Source organism: Tinamus guttatus, unplaced genomic scaffold, assembly GCF_059628265.1.
Source record: "Tinamus guttatus ecotype Peru unplaced genomic scaffold, ASM5962826v1 Tinamus_guttatus_pri_ptg000240l, whole genome shotgun sequence".
NCBI lineage: Eukaryota > Metazoa > Chordata > Aves > Tinamiformes > Tinamidae > Tinamus > Tinamus guttatus.
This window is the reverse complement of record NW_028288774.1, coordinates 5,722,707-5,747,336: the sequence shown is the minus strand read 5'-3', so window position 1 is coordinate 5,747,336 and position 24,630 is coordinate 5,722,707. Positions and strand designations below refer to the sequence as shown.

The following is a 24,630-nucleotide window of genomic DNA, read 5'->3' as shown; positions in this document are numbered from 1 at the left end:
TCGCGGCGCCGCATCTGAGGGAGCTCCGCGGTCACGGTAGGAGGAGGAGTCGTCCATGGAGCCGGGAGCGGCCGCGGAGTCCGAGCCGCTGCTGCCGCCCCGGAGCCGGCCCGCGGCGCGGCGGCTATGGCGACCGGGCGGCGGCGGAGCGCCCGCGGCGGGGGGCTCCGATGACGGTGAGCGGCGCCGAGGAGCCGTCTGGGCGGGTGGCAGTGGGGCCGTCCCGGTCCGCGGGGCGGGCGGCGGCAGCAGCGGCTCCTCCGCCTCGCCTCAACGGTCACCGTGCTGCGGCTACGGCGCATTTTTTCTCTCCGAGGCTTGTGGGAGAAAAAAATAATTTATGTGTAAACGTATATATATATATTTTAAAGTTATTTATGTTTTTCTTAAGAAGTCTGAGGCATGTTTTTTGTTTTTTTGAGCACTCCGCAAAAATAAGTGTTTCACGATAACTCTGGTGTTTTAGTTACCAGCAGTTGTTTGCAGTCATTGGGAGCAGCGCTAAATCTGTGCTGCGCCCTGCAAGAGAGGCGAACTCGTGCTCCTGTTTTTAAATGTGTGTTTAACCAACGCCGTTCTCTTCAACAGCTTTATGTTTTATCTCACTGAAGTAACAAGACGGGGGGAAAATTAGATAGTATTATCAAAGCGGCAGACTTTACCTCTGTATCGCTGAACTGTCAAAACTTCCTTTGAAGCACTATTAAACAGACTTTTTTTTTTCCTAACTTATAAGTGGCTTTTTTCTTTTTGCATGTGATAAAGGCTGAGAAAGTATCGTCACAAAATAATAGCTCTTACTTATGTCTTGTCTCTGTGTGGAAGTATCCTAGTCCAGTGATAGCTATTTAATTAAAAGTGTAGTTTAGCTTAAATGTAAGAGTGTTGTCACAAAATGCAGGAAGATGGGAGAGTTTTTTCACCTTTATCTCTCCTGAAATGGGTGGATTTGGACTATTGCAAGGAAATAGGGGTACCTTAAAAGCTGGAGACCCTTGTGGCACAGCCTCTGGTGAAGCTGTGGGTGAGACAGTGATCAACTTTGGGTCTGCCTTCATTACTCTGTCTTAATGGAGGTGTATGAGAAGTGTTCAATAAGCAGGGACTATTCCCAGGAAGTTTGTTGGTAGTAGGCTATAGCTAAAGCTCTGCACAGATGTGCATACGTTGTGTGCATGCCAATGGGTGTAAACATTATATATATATATATATATATATATGCATATATCTGCATAGTCTTATGTGTGTATGGGTATGTAAATATGAACATATACCTAAAATGAACTGGAGAGAAATACTGTATATAAAATGCAGTGAAAATTAAATCCTCTTTCCCATTCTTAGAGCTTGTATTCACTACAGTAATTCACAGGGCCTAACCCTGTCAGTAAAAGCGGGTAACCTATAGTTACCTATAACGCTTCTTAATTTAGTGTGAGAAGAATTGGTTTGGATGTTTGTATTCTCCTAGCCCCTTGTAAGGGCAGGAACTGCATCTCTCTCTTTTGTTTGTGCCTGTATGGTGAGTGTCCTTTATTTTGAGAGTTTGGGCTGGTAACAAGAAGCAAGTTGCAGAGTTTGTGCAGGATACAGCAAATGATTCTTGTTTCTTTTAACTTTGTAGCTACTGGAGCTGATGGTGACCTCTATATAAACCAAGCTGTAGTATTTATTGAAGATGCCATACAGGTCAGTTTAACTTGTTTCCTAGCCATTATATTTTCCATGTTGGATACTTGCTATGCCTTCTTGCTTTTAGATATTCCTCTGTTCAAGCAGCTTCTGCATAACATGATCTTGTTTCACAAAGCAAAATCGGAATCCTGTATTCCTTTGATATGCAAGTTTCAGTGAACTTCTACTTAGGAAGAACATGTTTTTCACACAGTAATTATGTTGAAATATACAGTATCTTCTCCTTAAAGTTATTGATGCTGGTTTGTTTTTGTTTGTTTAAGAGTGACTGGCTGTATTGTTATGGGAAACTAGCTGAGCAAGCCCTGTAATTAGCCTCTAAACCCAGCTACTTGCATAACTTAAGAGCTGGTGCATTATGAGGTTAGCTGCAGGCAAGGCAATGGAATTTTATTGCTTTGTTTGAGCCTATTGCCTCTGGAAGCTTTTCTTCATCTTCTTTTGCCTTTGTTTGTATAAATAGGCACTTTTTTGTTTATTCTTAAATCCTATTACCTTCCCTTCCTGACATTAGCTGAAACGGCGGGAATGCTGGAAGACATTTCTTGAGCTCTACTGATGTATTCAAACAACTTTTCTCTCGGAGGCTTCTAAGGATCATCAGATGCATTTAAGATGTGCTTGTGTTTCTAGAGCTGGCACCTCTCAGGAGGCAGAATAAGCATAGCACTGGAGCAGATGCACAGACTATGGCAGAAACTGTTCTGAAGGACAGGCCCTTCCTTAAGGCATCTTTTGTTTGGGTGCTTAGGTTGAAATCCAGACTAGGTCTTGTTTTCAGAATTAAATGGTTTGCATCTTGCAGCTTTTTGAGTGGTAAAGACTAAAGATGATCCTTGACTGGAATGAGTGCTGGAGAATGGAGCTAAATGGCTGTACCTCTTCAGCTGGGAGACTAAAAAGCAGGCTCTGAGTAATTAACTGCAGTTGTTGTTTTTTGTAAAATGATGGTAGTAACATTTGTTTCAGGTGGCTGCAGCAATGTTGAATTATCTGAGCAGCTGTTACTGTGTGATCCTTGGGTTAAGAAGGTGAAATCACCGGGTGGATGCCACGTAAATAATATGTACAGTTACTTCTGTATCTTACTGTGAAACCAGAAGTGCGTCAAGATTTGAGCTGTTGATTAGAGTTTGGTTTATGTTGTAAGTTGATCCTCCTCTTTGAGGCGTAGGCCAAATGTAATATTTGAATTATACTTTTTGCTTTCTACTTCCAGTATCGGTCTATAAATCACCGTGTGGACTCCAAATCCCTGTGGCTTTATCGATGGTATTACTCAAGAATTTGTCAGTGGTGAGAACTTGATATTCTTTTTCCATTTCTAGTTTAGAAGCAAGTTTTAAACAATTTATTCTTCACATCTCTGTCAATTTATCAGGTAATCATGTTTTTATCCTTTAATTCATTTAGCAAGCTCTTTAAATAGATGGTTACATATGCATGTGGTAGAAGCAGAAGGTAACAGGACATGCAAAGCTGTGGTCCTGTCAATAGCTCTGTGGAATGCTGTGGAATGGTTCATGTTTGACATAAGTGGTGGGTTTATAGCCTCACATGTTCAAATTTGTCAAGTTTCCCTTTCTAGTGATGTTGTATAGCAGTAAGATGGTATTCCAGTGTGAGTTTCAAAAAGAGTGCCACCTCGTATTTGATTGTCAGTGTCTTAACAGATGAAGAGCACGGCATTTTAAGTGTTGTGTTTTGGTGTTAGTCATTTATGCGACATATACCATTATGAAAATTGATATTCTAACAAATTTGCTGTACTCTGTTGCTTTGGCTGATATGTCCATATGTGTGTTTTTACCTGTATCCAAACAGGATTTTGAGTTTAACCATCACTATAATCCTGGCTTTGGCTTTCGTTGAAAAACCTTCTTCACTTACTGTCACATCAGATGTACGGTATCGCCACCCTCCATGGGATCCCCCATGTGGTCTAACAGAAAGTATTGAGCTGCTTTGCTTCCTTGTGTTTGCGATTGATGTATCGGTGAAGGTGAGTGTTGCTTCGGTCTGGTGTTGAAATATTAAGTTTGCTGGGCAACTGAATATAGACAGTCAATGTATTTTTTCCTCATGTTTATGTATTAGGAAAATGGCTTAGAAGTACTATGCATGTTTCATATTTGCATGATGAGGTTGCTTTTGGGCAATTATAATAACTATACATATTTGGAAATGTATCAATTCTGACTATGTTGAAATTTATTATTAAAACACTTTTTTTTCCCCAGAGTTATTTAATTGGATGGGAAGAATTTTGCAAGACTAAATGGCTGATGGCTTATATCCTGACATTAATTGTTTCACTTGCTGATTGGATTGTATCACTGAGCTTTTTTTGCACGGAGGTAAGAGCTGCCTGCCACAGGGTTGCTATTGAGAGAGGCAGGAGGAGGCAAGGTTTCAAGGGCATACTCAGTAGTAGGACTTGTGTGATATGGTGGTAAATGGAGGGTGAAATCGTTCATTTTAAGGCTTTGGCTGGGGAATATTTAAAATTCATCTGTAAAATTAAATAAAGACTTGTTATAACTGGTCTGTTAGCATTTAAAAAAAAAAGAATCTAGTTGCATAGCAGAAATTTTGTCATACAGTTTGAGAGAATTATGTTCTCGACTTGATTTAACTGCAGAGTCTGAATGTGTAAATGTAATGAAAATGATATCCCAGCAAATATAATTGCAAAATAACAACTCCTTTCTAAGAAAGAGCTGTCATGTTCAAAACAGTTGTAAGGTTTTCAAGTCACTATCAATGGTCTACCAATATCTTTCAAACCTTTTTGCAATTTGTCTGGATTAGCAACTGCATCCAACATGATCATGGTTATTTTGATAGTCCACTGTTTAGTTTTTCTGTGCTTTGGTGGTCACTGTTGACCAGGATGTGATTTTAAAAAAAGAAAAAGGTCATCTTAATGTCAGAAGAACATATGGCTTAAGTTCATAAGCACCTAATTTACTTTGAATGTATGCATGTGTCCTTTAAAGCAAAATAAACATAATGTGCCCAAAAGTAGTTGGTTAATTGGGCTGAACATTGTGTTTAAAGCAGGGAATGTGTCTTGGAAAGAAGGCACCAGGAAATCTTTCAGCATGATAGTAGGCAAATAAATGAGCAGGACCTTCCTCTACAAAGTATGGTAGAAGGGGTATTTTAAGTGTTGGCTTGCATGAATAAGGAAATAGTGAGGAAGCAGGTGATTTCTGGTGTTACAAATGGACTTAGTAAGATTGATAGTAAAATGCAAGATGTTAAAACATTTGAACATGCAGATGAGTCACAAATGGCTTAAAGACAAGAGAAAACATCTTGAATGCAGGAAAAGAACAGTTTAATTGCTTTAGCTTATGCTAAAGAAAATTGAGATGATGACCCTTTTGATTCTTGTCAGAAGGAGAGAATACTGGGTAATAAGACTGGGTACGTGCCTGTTAAGGGAGGAAAAAAAAGGGCAGGAGAAGAATGGCTGAAAACTGAAAATGGGACAAATATATTTTCAAAATGTCAAAGTAGCTTGCTGGTGATTCACTTAAAATGGACCTTGGCAGAATTTATGAAATGTCAGCTCTTGACCTTTGTGTTGTATTTATGCAGTAGCGAACTTGAATGATTTATGAATAGCCTCTATATTTATAAAATCTTCCTTGCCTTTCATATGACTTCAGTGGGACAGATTTGAGTAACTTTTCTGTAACATGGTTAACTTAATTCATGTGTTATTTCTTCTATTTGAAATAAACTTGCCTTAAAGTATTTATGATGCTGATCTTATAGGAAGTCGGTATTTGATCTGAGTGTGTTTGTTTTTTCTTTTTTCTCCAGACTGTGAGAATAAGAAGAATTCTTCGTCCTTTCTTTCTCCTTCAGAATTCCTCTATGATGAAGAAAACATTAAAAAGCATCAACAGCACTTTGCCTGAAATGGCAAGGTAGGTAATAGCATAAACTTGCTTTCACAGCAAGTGTCTAGTTGGCATTAGGATTTATAAATGTGTAATCTGTGTAACTTGATGGTCTGGCTGAAGTGTGTGGGTTGGTGAGATCTGATGATGACGGACTGCGGGTTGTGGGAATATCTTTAAGTTTTGCAAATTTCTCACTTGGAATATGCAATATGACTATGTTTAAATGGCAGATGCTTTTTTTGATGCTAATCGTGTGTTGAATTCTGTAGCGTTATATACAGCTTTTTATATGGAGGGAAAAAAATGAAGTGTCAGCAACCCAAAGCTCTACATCATGTTTTCCAGTACAGTCTTGTAGATGTAGGTGGAAAATGACACAAGATGCCTATTCACGCTCATCTTCTACAAAGTGCTATACTTGAGTGTTATTTTCTAAAGGGTTCTACCAATATGTGTTTAAATACTGTTGTCTTACTAAGACATTTTGAACCAGAAACCCAGCAGTGGAAGTCATAAGCAGAGACCATGATACTTTTTGAAGGGAACTTCCTGTGCATATTGGTTATTTATATGTGCAAACTACTATATGTACAAAACTACTTTTGTTACTTTTTTAACCAAATCCCAGGAAGAATCAAATGTGTATGCAAGCTGAGATATTGTATATTGATCAAAGACTTAAATATGGTCCTAGCTTTAGAAAAGCAGATGCTGGAATCATTGATCTCACCACAAAGTGATCCTGAAGGGAGCTGGGTTTTCTTTGTTTCTTTTTTCCCCTTGAATCAGGACCTAGATGATCTTCTGTTATCTCTAGTTAGTTTCTTAAAAATAGTATAGGGTTTTTGTATGTGTCCTTCTTGTCTTTACTAAAAGAGCTGATGTTAATGCATATGTTCTCTTTCTGATAGTGTTGTTCTGCTACTAGCTGTTCATCTGTCTCTCTTTACCATGTTTGCCATGCTGCTGTTTGCTCGAACAAAGGTAACTCGTCATATTTATGATGTGGTAGATCTGTGTGTGTGTGTGTGTGGGGGGGGGGGGCGTTTCTCCTCTCTCTCCTCTTTCTCTCTTGTAACTGCTGCATTCATGGCTTTCTACTTGGACTGGTGAAATCTATTTTCTCTGAAAAGGTCATGTTATTTCACCAGACTTACTGAGATCAGTTTAAAGTCTGTTTAGAAGTTTTTTTTTAAAGTGTGCAGGTTACCTGTGCATATTGCTGTTTGTGAAGGTGTGCATTAGAAGGCCTCTCAATATCGTGCTATAATTTGTTAAACCTTTATCTGAGATTTGTTTTTTTTCCAGACTTTATTTTGCTTTTAAAGTGGAAACGCTTCCTACCCTGTAACTTTTTTCCACTCCTGGTGTACCATGTTATTTTAAAATTGGTCTAGCTCTGCTGCTTAGGGCAAGCCTGTATGGCTCAGTGCTACTATTCTGTCAGCCTTCTTATTTGCTTATGTTGGTGGTCTTTTGCATTGTTGCTATTTAGGTGTTAGTTGTGAAACTTGAAATCTGCTTGTAGCAGAGGCTCCCCTATGCAAAGCCCTTGCAGTTCCTTTCTTTGCTTCTGTTGAAACTTCCCATCCTGTTTTCTCCAAGAGTTTTCATGTTGTCACTTTTTTGTTTGTCCCGCTTTATTTATTCATTTTTTTTTTCTTCTTCTTCTTATCTATGCTCTTGTTTCACTCAATTTCTTCTGTTTTTGTGTCCTGTAGTCTCCCGGTACTTGTTTCCTTGGCTGTGCCTTGCTAGTTTATCACCTTGACTGTCCTGATTTTTTTTTTTTCCCTTCCTCTGTTTCTTCTTTGCATGTTTCCAAGAAGCCGATTTGAATTTTTGTGATTAAGATTTTTTTGTGTTCCAGTACTTTGGTATGTCACTATTCTCGTAATATTTTATGCATCAAACTTTTTTCCTCTCTTTTAAGACTTTCTATAAATGTGTTTTTATGATTGGCTAGATTTTGTTGCGTACTTCTCCCGGTAATATTTTTTCTCCTTATTCTCAATCTTGCATTCTTATTCTGATGTAATCTGCATTTAGGCTGCTACAGCTTTTCTGACGAGCAAGTTTCTCAAATTTGTGTATTGCAGGATTTCTGGAATTATAAGTGTTGAACTTTACCTTCCTTGCATGTAGTCACAGCATGCTGCTTTACAGTGTATGTGATCTAAACTACAGTGCAGTAAGGTGTGGGCTCACCTTGCACTCATACTTCATGCACATATTCACCTACTTCACTGAAAAGAGATCTAAAATTTGTCTGCAAATCTTGAGCTTTCTGTAATTCAAAATAAAGCTCTTGACTCATACATAGATGATCAGAAATAGGAGAAAATGCCTGTTCCAAGTAGTGCAAGTAGCTTTTATGTAAACAGCTAGGTTGACGGGTGTCAAAAACTTTCTCTTTAGAACTCAAAGGGGAAATGAAGGAGGCATAACCCATGCAGGGAGTGTACTAGTAAGGCTGCAGGTATCTGAGAGCATCCATTGAGCTGTACTCAAACACAGCAGTAACTAAGTTCTTTTGACTGAGGAGTTACCCAGTTTCAGCAGCTCTGTTTTGTTTATCATCTTTGGTATAGACTTTGATGTAAGATTGATTTTAATTCTGTTCTCAAATTGTAATGGCTTTGGACAAGTCCTAGAGAGCAGTGCAATTTAGGATTGTATTAATTTTTCTTCCACATCAGGGTGCAGCGCAGTATAGCTGGAATAAAAAGCATGCAGCTTTATAATGTGAGTTAAGACCAAAGATGGTGTTAGCGCATGTTCAAGGTCTGTTATGATTTTGATTATTATTGTGGCTAGGGGGTCCTGTTAGCTCCCTATACCCTAATAGTTTTTGCAGGCTGAGAAATAGTGGCTTTTGGCTCCTGTACTACTCACCTGTGACATAATTGTTGCCTTCCTGAGTCTGAGGTGTAGCTAGGCTTCACTTGTTTCAAATCTCCTGTGCCTCTGAGCTTGCTGTTTTTCCTTATAATTTAATAATCACTAATAAGTGAGGTGATCCGGCTCCATTCCTACTGGCTGAGTTTTGTGCTTGTCTTGTGATTTGTTCATGATTTAGATCTTTTTAAGAAGCACTTTTTTGTCTGATTTCTGTGGTAACACACAGTCTTAGTGATTCTTCAGTGCTGTTTTGATAAAGATGAACATCTCTCTGACTAGGATGGCCAGCAGGATAAAGAATGGGTGGGGTATTTTCGGAATTTACCAGATTCACTGACTTCACTGCTGGTGCTGCTAACTACTGCAAATAATCCTGACGGTGAGCCATCTGTTTCAGAAATACCTCTCATCTTTCTTCTATAAATAGTAGAGTAAGGTATCTCCAGGCTAACTGTATTTTGTTTTGTTTTTAGCTGATAGCTCTCCTCATTGCTAGAGGAATGAGTTCTGCAAATATGTCATGCCTTTAACTCTTAAGAGTTTTGTATTTCCTTTAGTATAACTTGTATATACAACTCTGAAGTGGAGCTGTGCAAAGTTTTTTGCCACTTTGCAAAAATAGGTAGAGGTCCCCTGCTTTTTTGCCTTAGCATAAAATTGTTTATTTCTTTTTTTGTCTTTTTGATACAGTGATGATTCCTGCATATTCTAAGAATCGAGCCTATTCAATCTTCTTTATACTCTTCACTGTGTTAGGTAAGTTGCCTCTTGTCTGCAGTAATTTAAATATACTGTAAACTGCAATATGACTTTACGCATATCAACTAAAGCTTTTTTTTATTTTTCTAGAAACATTTAGTCAGTTATTCTAGTGTCATTGAGGGGCTAATTAACTTCTTTTTGTTCAGAAGTGTATTGAAATATAGCTTTTGGAAATCCAACTCAGGAAACACAATAGTTTCAGATTTTAACATCTGATTAACTTGAACAGTGAAATGTCTTTTCAGCTCTTCATATGGTGGGGAGGGAAGTCATTTTAGAAGTCTTCATTAATATTGACTGCAACTATTTTTGGAGAAAGGATTGTTTTTGTAGCTTAGCTCATTGTTTGGGGAACATGCTTGATTTGTCAGCTAAGTGGGACTTTTCTGCGTTAGCAGTGAAACCTTTCTAATACTGTTTCAAAAGAGAAGTTAGAATCCATGTTTAGTACTTTCCAAAATGTGGAAATGCTGAATTTAATAGTGGCCTAAAATAAAAAAAAATATGATTTACCTTTGAGAATCAAAAATGTATTGCATTTTTCATTGCTTTTATTATTTTTTTTTTCCAAAAGGGAACTTGTTTCTGATGAACTTGCTGACAGCAATAATATATAACCAGTTTAGAGGGTATCTTCTGGTGAGTATTCTTAATTTGTGTCCTACCTTTTGAACTGCAAAATTTTGTGTATTTTAAGTTTGAACTGTGTAATAATAAGCAATGTATTCATTCCTGTTGCACATACTGTTTCAAGAGACTAAAGTTTCTTTAGGTCAATAGTCATTCTTTAGTCTGGTATTGATTTCTTCCACATACGGTGTTGTACTACTTGCCTTTCTATAAGAACTACTTGCCCATACCCTTGTGCCTATGCTGAGAAGACTCTTATTAAAAACCTGATGTGAGTAAGGATGGCAAATGAGTTAAGCTTGGACTGTATGTGGAGAATCTGTTTTACTATTTTAATAGCTGCTGTTCTAAATCATAAAACTTAATTTCTCTCAGCAGCGTCGTATGAGAAGACTTCAATAAAAAAAGAAACAACCACCAAAATGGCTCTTCCTTGTTTTGACACTTTACTTTGTGATTGCTGTGATGACGGGCATGATGATGGTGAATGTTTAGAAGCTGGATTTGAGACTTGTACTTGACTTTACCAGGAACAGTTGCCTATAAGCCATTGTATGTGGGTACCTGGCCTTTTGAACTAGGATTTCAGAGGAAACTTAGTGCAATCATAGCCTGTTTCTTGTGTGCCTAGGCAAGCCCTGATCTTTATGGGGTACTTGATGTAATTTGTAAGTAGTTCAAAACCACTGAATGGCTGCAAGACTTGAATTCTCTGGAAGTGCTTAGGCAGCATATGATAAGGAACTGCTGATCTTGTTGCTTAATCTTTCTTTCTGTACTATGATGTTAAAATGAATTGCTGCCTGATAGTGATTAATCCCTTTCAAGTAAGAGGAAAATGTGCTCACTCCATGTGATATGCTAGCATCATGGTTTTTATGGGTCTGGAAAATGCCTGATCATGTGTGATTCTTCCCTTTTTGTGGAGTGTCAATTGCATTTGTAGTGTAAAGAGTGTTCAGTGTTCTTTTTTCCTCTCTTCTCCCTATATATCTATATAGGAGAAGTGAGGGCTGAAGTAAGAGCACTTTGCAAATTGTGCAAACAGGAGTGAAATCTGTGGTGACAATTGATTTCTTGATTTTGAACTCTTTACTAAAAGAGTTCCTGTTCCTTTAATGAAAAGGTGTTGTGGGTTTTGTCACATTATTTACTTTAGTTGTTTAGAATTCATTGTGAATTAACAAATGTAATCTGGATTCCCTTTGCAGGAAAGGGTATAAGTGCTTTGGTTTCCTGGAAGAAATAGTCCAGTTGAGCAATCTGAGAGGACTTGTCATGAACGAAGACAAAAATATTTTAGGAAGCAGGGACAGTACAAGTCAAACGAAAGATTATCTTGGTTAGTTCTAATTATAAAGTGTGTCCAAGAAAACAAAACTTGTGAATTCATTTTCTGATACCAAAAAGAGGCAAATGATTGGATGAAGGATTGTAGCTGGAGGTGTCCAAAGCTGGGTTAATCACTGGTAGTGAATAGAAAACATGTGCATTGCAGTTTAGTGAATAAAATGCACTGATCTGATTTAACAGAATGGCAGGCTAGATATTAAAATGCTTGTCCTATAGAATTCCTTCAGCCCTTGAGAGCAGATGGGCAGAGAAGTGGTGACCAGGACTTGGGGGAAAGTGAAGGGGAAGCTGCTCCAGGGAAAAGGTGATGTTTGGATAGTAAAACCTTAAGCAATGTTAAATTGGGAGGGACAACCTCCATCTTCCTGTGGGAGAAGTATTTAAATATGCAAAGAATGTGTGTGTGTGTGTGTGTGTTTTTTTTTTTTTTTTTTTTTTTTTCTTTTCTTCTCTCTTCTACCTGTTCCTTCCCTTCCTTCCTTTTTCTCTTTCCCATGTGAGAGCATAGCCCAATCTGACTTCCAGTAAGGTAACTGAGAGGCATATTGAAAGTGTTTACCATGAAGAATTTAAGTACAAAAAAACTGGTGCATCTGACTTTTGTATTTTGTTAAATTTCAGGTTGTTTAACTCTTGTCTGTTCGCAGTAGTCAACTTTGGAGCCATTGTCTTTAAAAATGCAGGCCAAAACTAAAAATAAATCCTGGCCCGGATGTTTGCTTGAACTTGCCTGCTTGTTCTCTTCCTTCCTTCTGTGTATGCAGAGTTCTTGGAAGGAATGAGTGCTAGCAGCTCTTATTCTTATCTCCAATCTTAAGTCTGAGGGAGGGGCCTTCAGAGGATGAATTTATCAGCTGATCAGTGGCCCTAATTCTGCAGGGGGAGAGGAGAAGCCCTGTCCTTCTCCAAGGCCCCCTGGTAGGAATGGGCATTGTTGATTTCAGCCCTTGGTTTAGTGGAATTCCTTTAAAATGTAGAAGGCCTATCCAGTTGGACCGACTGTATGTGCAACTAACTGTATACTATTTAGTGGTGGGGTTTTTGGAAGAGGGGCAAAGAAAGTAATAGTTTGCTCTCCTGAAGATTAGTTATACAAATAAAAGCTATACTGAGGCTTGCAGCAGGTTTTGTCTGAGGGCTGGGCAAATAATTTAGAAGTCTTTTAATTCCACCTAATTGGATTTCTTTTAAGAAAAGTTGTTTTTTTTTCTTGGTGTTTCTACTGTGCAGAAATCTGTTCAGTCCTCCCTCTTCAGGAGGCGTCTAGGAATCCGGGCTGCATTTGAAGTACTCTGCCCCCTGGAAGAGACCCCTGCTAATGAACAAGAGTAAGTGATGGATTTTACAACAGTAGCTAACCAGGGATGAAATAGTAGCTTTTTTTGGTCCTTTAGTTTAATGTACTTATATAATTGCCAAGAATGCCCACATAGGGAAATAACAATTTACAGCTTCCCTCTGCCCCTCTCCTTCCCCATCTCTCTTATAGATGCTTATGTTCAATAGCCTTTGAAGCTATTTCTGGGACTCTTATGGGTTCCGTTTCCTGTTTCTTTCTACTTTGATCTGTTTTTGGGGAGGAGGGGAAGAAAGGTGACATTTGCATCTGGAACAGCCATTTTTGTCATCAGGACAGATGCTCCTCTGTTTCAGGGTGTCCAAGTCAATCATCTTTTCTTTTAAATAGGTTGTGTGTCAGTGTTGGGGACTTATTTCAAGTGCTGCAGAAAGTTGAAATGGATTCTCGTTGCAAGCAAGCCATTATAAGAGTAAGACCTGAGATTTCTTAATACTTGTGTTGGTGACTGTCAAAGCTTCTGGTGGCAAGTTACTGATGAAGCAAGGCATGCTCAAGATTGTTACCTCTTGGAGTAGATTGTATTACATCCATGTTCCTTGTGGGTGTGGTGGTTGGTGGTGGGGAGAGAGAACATGAGGGTGTTGGCACTGTCTGTAAATATATCTAATGCAGGTGTTGCTCTGAATTTTCTTTCATGTGAAGTCACTTAAAACATCTTCCTGTGACCGGCTGTCAGCTGCTCAGTTTCAGAAGCTCTTTGAAGAACTGGACAAAGATGCTATTAAACAAGTATGTATCTGACAACTACTTATGAAATGTAATAAGTGGTTTAGCTTTTTGTTTAATAGGATGATTAGTTACAAGAAAGGAAGAGGAGTTAGAGTTTCATCATGCACTTCTGGGAAGTGTTGTGAACAAATAATAAGTATGTTTGTAGGCAGTTATTTTCCAATGAATTGACACATTTGTGTTCTTGCTAGGGCAATCCTGTATTAAACACAGGCAATGCACTTCCCTTGAATGGGGCTCCTTAATTGCTCTCTTGAAGGTGGACAGGAAATGGTGTTCTCAACTTGGAGAAAAAAAAAATTCAAGATTTGAGGTGTACTGTATTGGATGGGAACTAAGAATTCTAAATCTCTTAAGGAAGATGAGTAGTGGGAAAGGGGTAAGAGATGTGTAAAACTACTAACCTGGTGGTTAGTTTACCTCCTTGGGCATGGGAGAAGTTGAGTTACTTGCTTTTGGGGTGTTGTGTGTTGTAATTGCCAACCTATTGGCTCTTCAAAAATGCTATCTCTTGCTAGTGATAGCCAAAACTGGAGAGCACCTACTTATGTTCTCAGACCTAGTGTGTAGTCTTGGAGTTTTGTTTTGAACAGGTCTGTTTCTTTACTGTGACTTTTTTTCCGTGTCAAGTGCTTATGGTCTCAGCAAGTCTTATATGCTCTTCTTTACAGCATCCTCATAGCCCAGAGTACCAATCACACTTTATGCAGAAACTGCAGTTTGTCTTTGGCCATTCTTACTTTGGCTACTTGGGGAATGTGGTAGCCCTTGCAAACATTATTTCTATATGTGTAAGTATATGTAAAACACTTTTCCTCTCCCTGTGAATTTCACTTCTAGTTTTGTTCTTCAGTTTGAAAACCCCTTTTTGCTGCAGATGTCCATGATTGGAATATTTTAATCATGTTAAGTCTTAAGAGAATATCTATAACTAAGGAATGTATTCTGAACTACTTAAAAAGATCTGCACATATGTAGTAGTATAATAGTGCAAGCATAACAGATTGTCTTATTCTTGTCCTTAAAAACATTTTTTTCAGCAGTAAAATACTGGGTTCATCAAAGATTTCTTGTTTAAGGTGGTTTTGGTGATGGATGCAGATAAACAGCCCTCAGAAAGAGATGACTTCTTCCTGGGGGTAAGATGTATCCATGTTTCTATGGTTACTGCTGTTCCCCAAGGTGTTTAATTCTAACTTTATTTTTTAATGTAAAGGCTATCAACTGCTTCTTCATTTTGTACTATCTTCTGGAAATGTTGCTGAAAATCTTGGCAATGGGGTTAAAAAGATACTGGTCTTATCCAAGCAATAGGTTTGATGGACTTCTGACTGGAATTCTCCTGGTAAGTTTCTGGTAACTTTCTACTCCTGGACTTGGTATCTAAACTGATGAATTGGAAGTGCTAGTTAGATTGCTGTTTTTCTTGACACTTTTCAGTGTGCTGAATTAAACTACTTAAGCCAGTGTTCTGGTTTTCAGTGGCTTGATTAGCTTGGTAATGATGGTATGACTGGTATTCTTTTGGAGGTAGGCTTTGAAATTGGGGAAGTAAGCTTTCTTGTAGGCAGCCTTTTGTTTGGAGAAGTTAAATTCTGAAAGAAATATCACATAAGAAAGTTTCTTGTGTACTTAAAGATCACTCTATTTTTTGAATAAAAATGTAGCAGAAGATAAATTATTACTTGATAAATTTATTCTTTTTGGTAAAAGCTTGGAGCTTGTACAGCAGGTGAGGCCAACCTAAAAAGAGTTGGCTGTACAGCTGCTATTACCACTGAGGTGGGTATGTGCTTTGGATTAATTTGGGTAATTTATAGCCAACTTCAAGGTTTATGGCAATTTCGAAGTTTTAAAGTGAGTCAAATTAATGGTTTTAAAGCTTACGAGAATGTTTATTCACAATAAATTTCAATAGCTTTTGAAACTCTGAATTACAAAACACTGTTTTAACTTTTTTGCCTAATCAAAGGTTTTAGAGATTGCAACTTTTGCTGTCTATGGATTTCCTCATCCTGGCTGGTATGTGTTCTCATGAATTTTTACCCTTTTCCTGGCTGTTGGGGGTAGGGTGCCATGTCACATACAAACACATTTTATATATGTGTACGTGTTTCCCCACACACACTTAGGTCATTATGTTAAGATATGTTAACTCCTATGTTACCAATGAGTTTTGTGTTGTCTTTTCTCACTACCACCTGCCTGCATTGCTGGCATGACAATGTGTGTGTTAACCAAAACTCAGGCTGAGATTTAAGGTGTGTGCATATTGCTTGAGGAATATATGCATAAGGGAAAAGTCTGGCAAGCCGGTTGGTTAGCCTAGTGCTTTTTTGGAAGCCTAGCTTCAACCACACACCTTGAGGGATTAATGTGTGTTTTTTGTCTAGCTAGCAAGTTCCTGAAGTATCTTGCTATAGCAGTAACCCTGGTTGGCTTGGTTTTTCTGAAGGGACTCTTTGGAGCTACTGTGAGAAGGAAGGCCTGTTACCTAGGCACATTAGTAAAAACATCTGCTTTGAAGAACATATTTCAGGTGTGAAGCAATCTTAAGAATTCTGTAGTCTGTCCTCTTGCTCAAGACAGGATTAGCTGTGATATTAGACCAGGTCATTCAAAGCTTCATCCAGTTGGGTCTTAAACCTCCAATGCTAAACCTCACTGGGCAAGCTCTGCCACTGTCAGACTGTCCTTGTTTAAAAATTCTTTCTTGTGACCAGTGTGAGCTTGCCTTGTTTCAGCTTAAGCTCACTGTCCTTTCCCCTCCTGCTGTACCCCACTGAGAACAGCCGGGCTCCATCTTCTTGGGACCTCCAAGTAGGTTTTGCAAGACCCCTCCAAAACCACCTGTTTTCCAGGCTGAACGAGTCCAGCTTCCTCAGCCTCTCCTTTTATGGCAGGTGTTCCAGCCTCTCACCATCTTCTTGGTCCTCTCTGACCCATGTATCAGTTCAACAATATCCTTATGTTGTGGGGTGGAGGCAGAATTAACTCTGCTAATCTGGTCAGTGATAGATTGAGGAGTATTTATATATGGAAATAAAACTTTTTTTCACAGAACTTTGAATACCACAGATGTCAACCAAAAGTTGTAGGGAACTTGCAGCTACCTGCAGCCCAAGAAACTTTACTTGTGTCTTTCTATCACAGGTGCTTCTCTAATTTGTTGTGTATTCTTTGTCTTCCCTAGGAGACCTGAGTTCATGGGCTTGCTGTCCCTGTGGGATATGGTTCGACTTGTGAACATGCTAATTGTATTCAGGTTCCTGCGGATTATTCCTAATATGAAGGTGCCTTTTTTCCCCCTCCCCATTGCTGATTTCTTTTAGTTGAATAATAAATCCAGTTACAGCCTCTTAGAATAATATGGAATAACTTGTTATTCCTTGTCTGGGTGGGATTACAACCTGAGCTGTCTGTCCATACTGTAATGTGGCTTCTCATTAACTTTCTTTTTAGCTGTTTTTATCTGTTGAGATAGCAGGGAAGTTCTGCTTATCTCATTGCAATTGATGCTGATACTCTCAAGTGGATAGAGAAACACATCCAGAAATACTTGCCAAGCTTGTATTGGGCTCCATTTTTAATCAGATGAGTCCTTGAAGACCTAGTACTCAAAACATGGTAGGCTTTCTCTCACCTGATGTTGACAGACCTTTTGGTCATGCAAATGATTATTTGGGAAGAAGTCTCCTTTGCACTTGCTGTTTAGATTGCAACTTGAATTTGTTTCCACAATACCCATATTTGAATTTGAAATCACTTTGGTTTGTTACAATCCTGCACTTAAGTGCTTGAAACCTAAGCCCAAATTCATGTCAGCTATCTAACTGAGGTAATTAGATGCCATAGTGTCAGTGAAAAGTGTCAACTAAAAATCACTTGGATCAGTTCTAGATAATAGTGTGCATGGAAGTAGTATTGTTCACTAATGTTATGTACCTTAGGGAAATATCATTTTACAAAAGGTGATAGTGTTTAGATATGCATCACTTTGCTAGTTGGCATTTCTTTCCTTTTACTTTTAACTTCATAAGACTTGGGAGTTTTGTATGTAATAAATGTGAAATTCTTTGTTTTATTTAGTTCATGTCTTTAGTTGTGACAACACTGCTGGATCTGGTTAAAAATTTGAGAGCCTTTGCAGGAATTCTGGTGGTAAGTCACAATGCTAGATGGTCATATACTCCATCTTGATGACTCTTTAATAGCATGCCATGTAACACAGATGTGTCTTCAGCAAAGCAAATTAGGGTCTTTGGATGAGAATCTCCATCAATGGTAACAATTCACAATAGCCAGTCAGTTCTTGGAGCATGTCTTGCAAAGATGCATCCAACCTACTGTTTGGTAATGGGCATCAATAGCAGATGCAGCACTGTGAGTTGCAATGCCTAATATTAGATTTTCTTTGAGGTGTACTTCTAAAGAAGGTTTGAAGTACCTCTTTCGAATTGCTTGGATCAGGCTGCTGCTCTAGTTTAAAAGAGCCTAGTTTCCCTTATCTTAGCTTGCTTGTGTTAAAGTGAATAATTAAAAAATTTAAAGTTTTCCTGGGAAGATTCAGATGGCATGTTGGGACATAAGGCTTTTTTTAAAAGCCTCTGCAATTTGTTTTAGATGTCTGGGGTGCAGAGCATGTTCTCTGCAAGTATGTGATTAAAAGCTTGATCACAAAATGCATGATGTCCATCACTCTTACTAATTTCCTCCATTAGTAGGATGAATGTCCTCAATTTTTTCAGTTGCTTAATTCCTGAGTTTCTAGAGTTGCAGCTATATCTTTCTGACATAGCACATGAGGATATTTTGGTTGGTGTTTTGTTTTAATTCTAATTTATCTTAAATCGAAGTAATACTTAAGGACCAGGATTTACTGTGGATTACAAGTTGTCTAAGAATTTTTTCCAGTGTGTCAAAATGACAATTTTCTTAGCATACAGTTTACCCAGAATATCAGGTTTTGTCATAACTAATCTCTGTTTAACTGTAGGAGAGGGGCTTTAAGTCGCAACCTGCAGAGGTTTTGGTTGCAATTTGAAATAAAAAGGATGATTTGGGCAGAGGCAAGTTGGTATCAAATTTGTGTTTGTAGCACCTGCTACAGGTTATTCCCAAATGCCAGGAGTGTGCCTGGCAGTCCTGCAGTGCTTGTGAGGCAAGCCTCTGGCAGAGAGCTTGTAGTCTAAGCAAAGCCTTTGCCACTTCCGTTACCTTAGTTTGCTTTAACTTGAGGCTAAGGAGAAGTTCCTACTGAGCTTCTACCAAGGTGAAGTGTGGATCCATTATTGGCCGATGCAAAATATATTTTCTAATATTAACATCGAGCATGTACTGATAAACTAATGTAAATTTTACATTATGACTAATGTCATTTTTCAGATAGTGCATATTTTAGATTGTGTTGCATGGTTTTTTTTTTTTAAAAAGTTGACTTTTATTGTCAAGCAAATGCTCCATCATCTGGTAGGCTGTGGAAAGTTGGAGGGTGGAGTGTAGAAAGTGTGAAGTTCAAATGCTCCAGTAGTGTTTGGGGCATTGTGGTTTTATAGCACAGCGTCTCTCTTCCATTTCTTTCCCTGCCCTTCTTTGGACTATTTAGTAGCAAACTAAAGAAATACACTGGTGTATTATACTGGTACTCTCACTTTTAAATTCATCCCTTTTCAAACAATCTTGCATGAATAGCTCTTTACTTGGAGAAGTTAGAAAGTTGTAGGTCTGGAACAATCTTTGCTTTTAAGATAAAATTTGTTAAATGACCTAGACTACTGCTGACGACTGTGACAGCCAGCTAATTAAAAAGTGGTTTGTATTCTTCAAAAGTAGGAGAACAAAGTTACCAAATTCTTGGTGCTATTGAAGGCTTTTTAGATTAACTTTTTTCAAAAGTTATGGGTGTAGTATAATACTAGCTGCTTCTTGCTCTTCAGTTATTTTTTTTTGTAAAAGCTTGTTTTCACTGAGTCTGAAACTTAACAGAAGGCTTCCTAAATATATGAACATATTTTATAGGTAATGAACTTTTTTGTTAATAGTTAAACATCAGCGTTCTGAGGAGCAAAACAAAATTAGTTCAGAAAGAAAAAATATTTAATGTATTTTAACAACTTGAAGATAAATAGAGTATTGAAAAGTAATAACGAACATTGTAAAACTGTGCGGATGTGAAGTATCTCTTTTAGCCCCTGGAGTTGTTTTTAACAATGTTCCTTTACTGGTGGAACTAATATAAATTCCATTCTTAATTGCATTGTTTTCTTGTTTAGTCATAGAAATATTCAGAACTAATTCTTGCATATGTTCCTTTTCAGGTGGTTTTCTATGCGTTTGCGATAACTGGCATAATGCTTTTTAAAGGCTCTGTTGTTCCTATGGGGAATATCAGGTAAGGGCCTGAACAAAAAAGTATTTGGAAAGACCATTTTTTTCAAAATGCTAGTGTAGCTTGATCTTCATGCTGCTAACTTACACTAACAGACTAAAGAAAAGGAGAAAAGTATTTTTAATTTGTCACTCCTAAAGCATCTATGTCTTTAAGTTTGAGTAGTTTGTGATTATTATTGCTGAAGCCCTTTATTTTAATACAAAACATCACAGACCTTTCAGACAAGGCACTTAAAAACAAAACAAAGCAAAAAAAAGAAAGAAAAAAAAAAAACTTCTGCAGTATAGCATATAGAAAGCTCTGCTTATAAAACTGCATTTTTCTCATAGTATCACCAATGCAACATCTGATAATGGCACTCTGCCGTGTGGGACATATGAGCAGCTGGAATATTGGCCAAACAACTTCGATGACTTTGCTGTGAGTCTGATCATAGGAGAAATCCATGCCCTGCTTTGTCTCTGCTTGTCATTTCCCCTCATTTTCTGAGGCTTTTAAGTATGTAATACAGTGTAGCCACTCAGTTTTTGTTTTCATTAGGCAGCGGTGGTGACCCTCTGGGATGTGATGGTGGTGAACAACTGGCAGGTCTTCCTGGAAGCATTTTCAAGATATTCGAGTCCGTAAGTAGCAGTAATAATAAATACTGTAACAATCCTGTATACATGCAACTTGTAAAGTAAATGAAAAAGAATTACATATGCACAAACACAGTCACGTGATAAGAGGGGTACTGCTTACCTGTGTCTTGCATCAACCTGATTAGCCTTTTTCCTAGCTAACCCTTTATGGATACTCTTTAGCTCATATAACTTGCTATGCTCTGCCTCTGGATGACACAAATCTCATAGTCATGTTTAGGAAGAATTGGAAACTGGCGGGGTAGTCATCTTCTACTGGAGAAGGCTGAATTCAAGTGGAGTTTAAATAGGTTTACAAAATGTATTGGGTGGATTGAGAGCCAGTCTCAGGGAAGAGAGATTAATGAATCATTGCAATAAATTTTGAACTCTTCCTATGACTTCTTTCTGTGGATAAATAGATATAACTTTGGAGATGTCTTTCATTTGTCTGTTATTTTATGGGAATATTTGAACTGGATAGCCTCCGAGTTTAGATGTTTTCCAGTGATACTTGGATAGTTAATGCTTAATGGGAGTTTTGCTGTTTGACTTCTATGAAGTCATGATTTCACCCACTTGGTGAGTTAGTGGTCTGAATCCAACTGAAGGAAACTTTTTTTCACTAAGTGTGCCACTACATTATGGCCCTTCCACAGTTGTGTGTAGAAAAATTTAATGTGGTCCAGGGAAGTCTGGGCAAGTCATGAAAAAAGCCCATTGGGATCTGTAGTGAATGGAAATGAGAACCTCTAGTTCAGAAAGTCTTTGATCCTCAAATGGTTGGAGGTTGAAAGACTACTTGGAGGGAGCCTCATAGGTATTTTGGTATGTTGTTGCATGTTTTTCTATGCTTCAGTATTTGGCTAGTCTTAGAGAGGCTTCTAGGCTAGATAGATCTCTTTCTCTGGTTTAGAATGGCTTCTCCAAGGTTATTTTTCTTTCCTTTAAAACTGTGTTTAGCAGGGGGAGATACTCTTCTTGGATAACTTATTGAAAGCCTTAGGATTTTAGTTCCAGACTATCTTTACAACAAAAAGTAGTATTATTAACTTTTTTTTATAAAAGAAGTGATTTCTTGGCTTTCCTCAATCATTATCAGGCTATCATTATTTACCATTTATGTTGTTTGTTGTCTTTTAATCTTATCTGCAGGTGGGCAAAGATCTATTTCATAGCCTGGTGGTTGATTTCCTCCGTCATCTGGGTCAATCTCTTTGTAGCTTTACTTCTGGAGGTAGGGAAAATTTTGTCATCTGATATTAGATCGTTGAAGACTGTTAACCCTCTCAATGACCTGCTAGAAAAATGTTTCTGTATGTGTTTTTTTTCCACTTTTGTGGAGAGGTGGGAATGACAATGTCAACACTGGGATGAAAAAGAAAGGCTATTCTTCCTAAAGAAGACCTAATAATGTAACAAAAGCCTATATCTAACCATATATGTATTGGAGATTGTTTGGTTAATAGCCAGGTGTGGGAAGGTAAGAACAGTAATGAGAAATGCAATTACCACACTTTTTTCACTGTGAGCATCCTTGCCTTGGTGCAATTTCTTATGGGACTGTGGTATTCATACTAGGTGAGGCTCTAAATGAAAGCCTTGTCTTTTCTGTGAGCATTAGAACCCAGAGAACTGCTTTGAGTATGTTGACTTTATACAAGTTACCTTTTCCCTGCCTCATCTCCCCTAACAGAAATTATGAGAGTCTCTTTCTTGTAAACAGCTGTATTATCTTGCTTGAGACTGTCACAAATCTTGTTATGCTTCATTGATTGTATATATTTGGCATGATAACTCACTAATTATGGATTGTCTTTACGGTACATAGAAAAAAATGTAAGTATTATTGATTAGTTTTTCTCTTGTGAGAACTTTAACGCCAGTTATCTGAGGTTCAATGTTTTTGTGGTTTTATCAGCAAAATCCTTCCCTACCCTGTATTGTTATCCTCTTACAATGTTAATCAAACCAACATTGAAGGGTAAAACTGGTCATTTATTTGGAAGAGGTTGTCCTCAAGACCTCAAGTGAGTTAAAGAAGCAATGCCATGATAAACAGTTTGAATCTCTTGCCTCTATGTACTCTTCTGCAAGTCTAAATGCCTGTGAATTATTGATGCTGCGTTTAACATGAATCTTAGCCGTCTGCCGCAAGTTAATCATCATAGTCTTCTACAAGCTATGGAAGAGTTGGAGTACCTCTAGAGGGCGCTTCACCCCGTATTAAAACCAGTGAAAAACTCTTGGAGAAGTGTGTGTGTCTTATCTTCCTTGACTGCATAGGGAACTAGTTCAAAACTGTAGGCAAAATGGTGAACTTTTAGGCATATAAAGGAGGTGAGATGAATCTCTTGTTAAGCCACAGTGTTATTTGTGAGCAACTTGGGAAAGACTATATCTAGGAATCAACTCTAAATCTTCTGCTTGCTTCTGCACTGTGGAGCAGGAGACTAGGATATCACTGTTTTCCTTCCTCTCCCCACTGCTAGCCCCGACTTAAGCAGTCTGTTTACTCCCTTGGTCTTGATTTCTCAGTGTAATTCAAGACAGTCAAGGGAGCATGAGAAAACCAGAAGCTGAATGCCCGGACTGGAGTATTTATACTATGGATTTAATATGTGTTTTTATATTTGTATATTCTTCCCTAAAGAAGAAAAACTCAAAGCAGGTGAACTCTAATGGACGCTTCAAAAAGTTATTGTGAAGACAGATCTTGCTGAGAATAGTTAAAATACTGCAGGACTTTCAGTTCTAGTGTTCTTAGTGTGTGATAAGAATTTCTTAGCATTCCTGTATAACATACAATTAATAAATATTTACACCTACATAAATGACACTTTAAGAGTGTACAGAAACTTTTTACTGTTTCATAGTAAATTGTAATACTTTTCTGGTTGGTTTGTGCCCATGTTCTACTCATTTGTACAGCCTGTTATGTGTATGATTATGATTACATTTATCTATAGGCTGTGTGTGAACCCTATCAGTATTTAAATTTCCATGTGTTTCAGCTTTGAACTGTCATTCTCTGTAACAACTGTTTAAACAACTGAATATGTAGACCTAATATAGTCTCTTTTCTTATATCATTAGAAATAAGCCTCTTTTTTTTTTTGGTTGCATTTCAGAACTTTATTCATAAGTGGGACCGTCACTGTCATCGGGAAACTCTCTCAGATGTTGAGTACCAGAGGACAGTTGAACTAATGTTCAGGTGAGTTATAGTGGGCTATATAATTGATCTAGTTTTTCCAAACAGTGTTTAGCTTGCCTTTTAAAGGTAGTGTGCTGACTGCAAGGGATAAAAGGCGGGACTCCTATTCTGTACCTGGATTTTACCTGTTAGCCTAGAAAAGCTCAGTAAGTGCTTTAGTTAGGCCTGTGCTTAGCTGGCTTGGTAGCCTAACTTGTGTAAACTCTCTCTGTCCCACACAGAAGAGGTTTTAAAGGGGAATGATGCTGAACAGGCCAAAAAAAAAAAAAAAAAAAAAAAAGTGTGTTCTTGACTTAAGAAATTGTGGGTGGCAGGTTGAGAGCTGATCATTGTGCGTAAGCGGAACTTCTGGTGCAGATTAGGTATTCAGTAGTGGTATCAGGAACATGTTCTCATTTAAGAAGTTTTTTCAGGAAAACAAATCCATTGACCTCCAGTTGTACTGTACTGTGTGCAGGAAATTACTTTTCTGCTCCTTGTGGGAAAACAGCTGCTGATTTCCACAGCACATCTGTGAAAGGATGGATCACTTGCAAGTGGATTCATCTTTAGGGAGCATCATCTTATTATGTTTTTAATTCCTTGTTTCCCGCTTTGGAAGGGCACATGTAACACCTCAGCATGTGTTGCACAAAAAATGGCTGAGAAGTCCCTTATGCTGCCCCTAACAACTTATGGTTTTTCTTTGTAGAGATGTTTTGGAAGAACCTACAGAGGAAGAGCTAATGGAAAGACTTCACCAGCATCCACACCTGCATTTATGTAGGTGACTGGTGGGATGGACTGATATATTTAGACCTCTATTTTGTTGAGGTTGTCAGCTGGAAGAAACTGAATGGATTTTCTGTGAGATGCTGTAATAGGGGGTTTGCAGGGCAGCATGTAAAATATTGGTTGGCAATTCTCTACGAGAGGATTTTTTTTATTGTTGGCTTATATATTTTTTTTCTGGAAAAAAATTGAATCCTGCTTTTTGACTTGATTTTAAGTTGCAATTTTTACAGCAATATTGCAGCTGTTATTTTATGATGTATAGGTTTCAGAATATTTTTATT

At 38.0% G+C, this 24,630-nt stretch overlaps 1 protein-coding gene across 1 annotated transcript; it reads left to right on the top strand.

Annotated features, from left to right (window-relative positions):
• The first annotated feature begins 55 nt into the window (after positions 1-55).
• On the top strand, positions 56-24,421 carry TPCN2 (two pore segment channel 2). Its single transcript, XM_088525678.1, has 25 exons — positions 56-320; positions 1,625-1,689; positions 2,915-2,991; positions 3,520-3,697; positions 3,936-4,052; positions 5,530-5,636; positions 6,524-6,596; positions 8,793-8,892; positions 9,204-9,269; positions 9,850-9,914; positions 12,489-12,586; positions 12,946-13,027; positions 13,261-13,347; positions 14,019-14,138; positions 14,427-14,486; positions 14,564-14,692; positions 15,320-15,369; positions 16,541-16,640; positions 17,437-17,508; positions 19,665-19,738; positions 20,068-20,158; positions 20,279-20,361; positions 21,514-21,595; positions 23,490-23,575; positions 24,267-24,421. Exons 1-25 carry the CDS (start codon positions 56-58, stop codon positions 24,343-24,345), a joined length of 2,406 nt encoding a protein of 801 aa, XP_088381804.1. The 3' UTR covers positions 24,346-24,421.
• Positions 24,422-24,630: the final 209 nt, after the last annotated feature.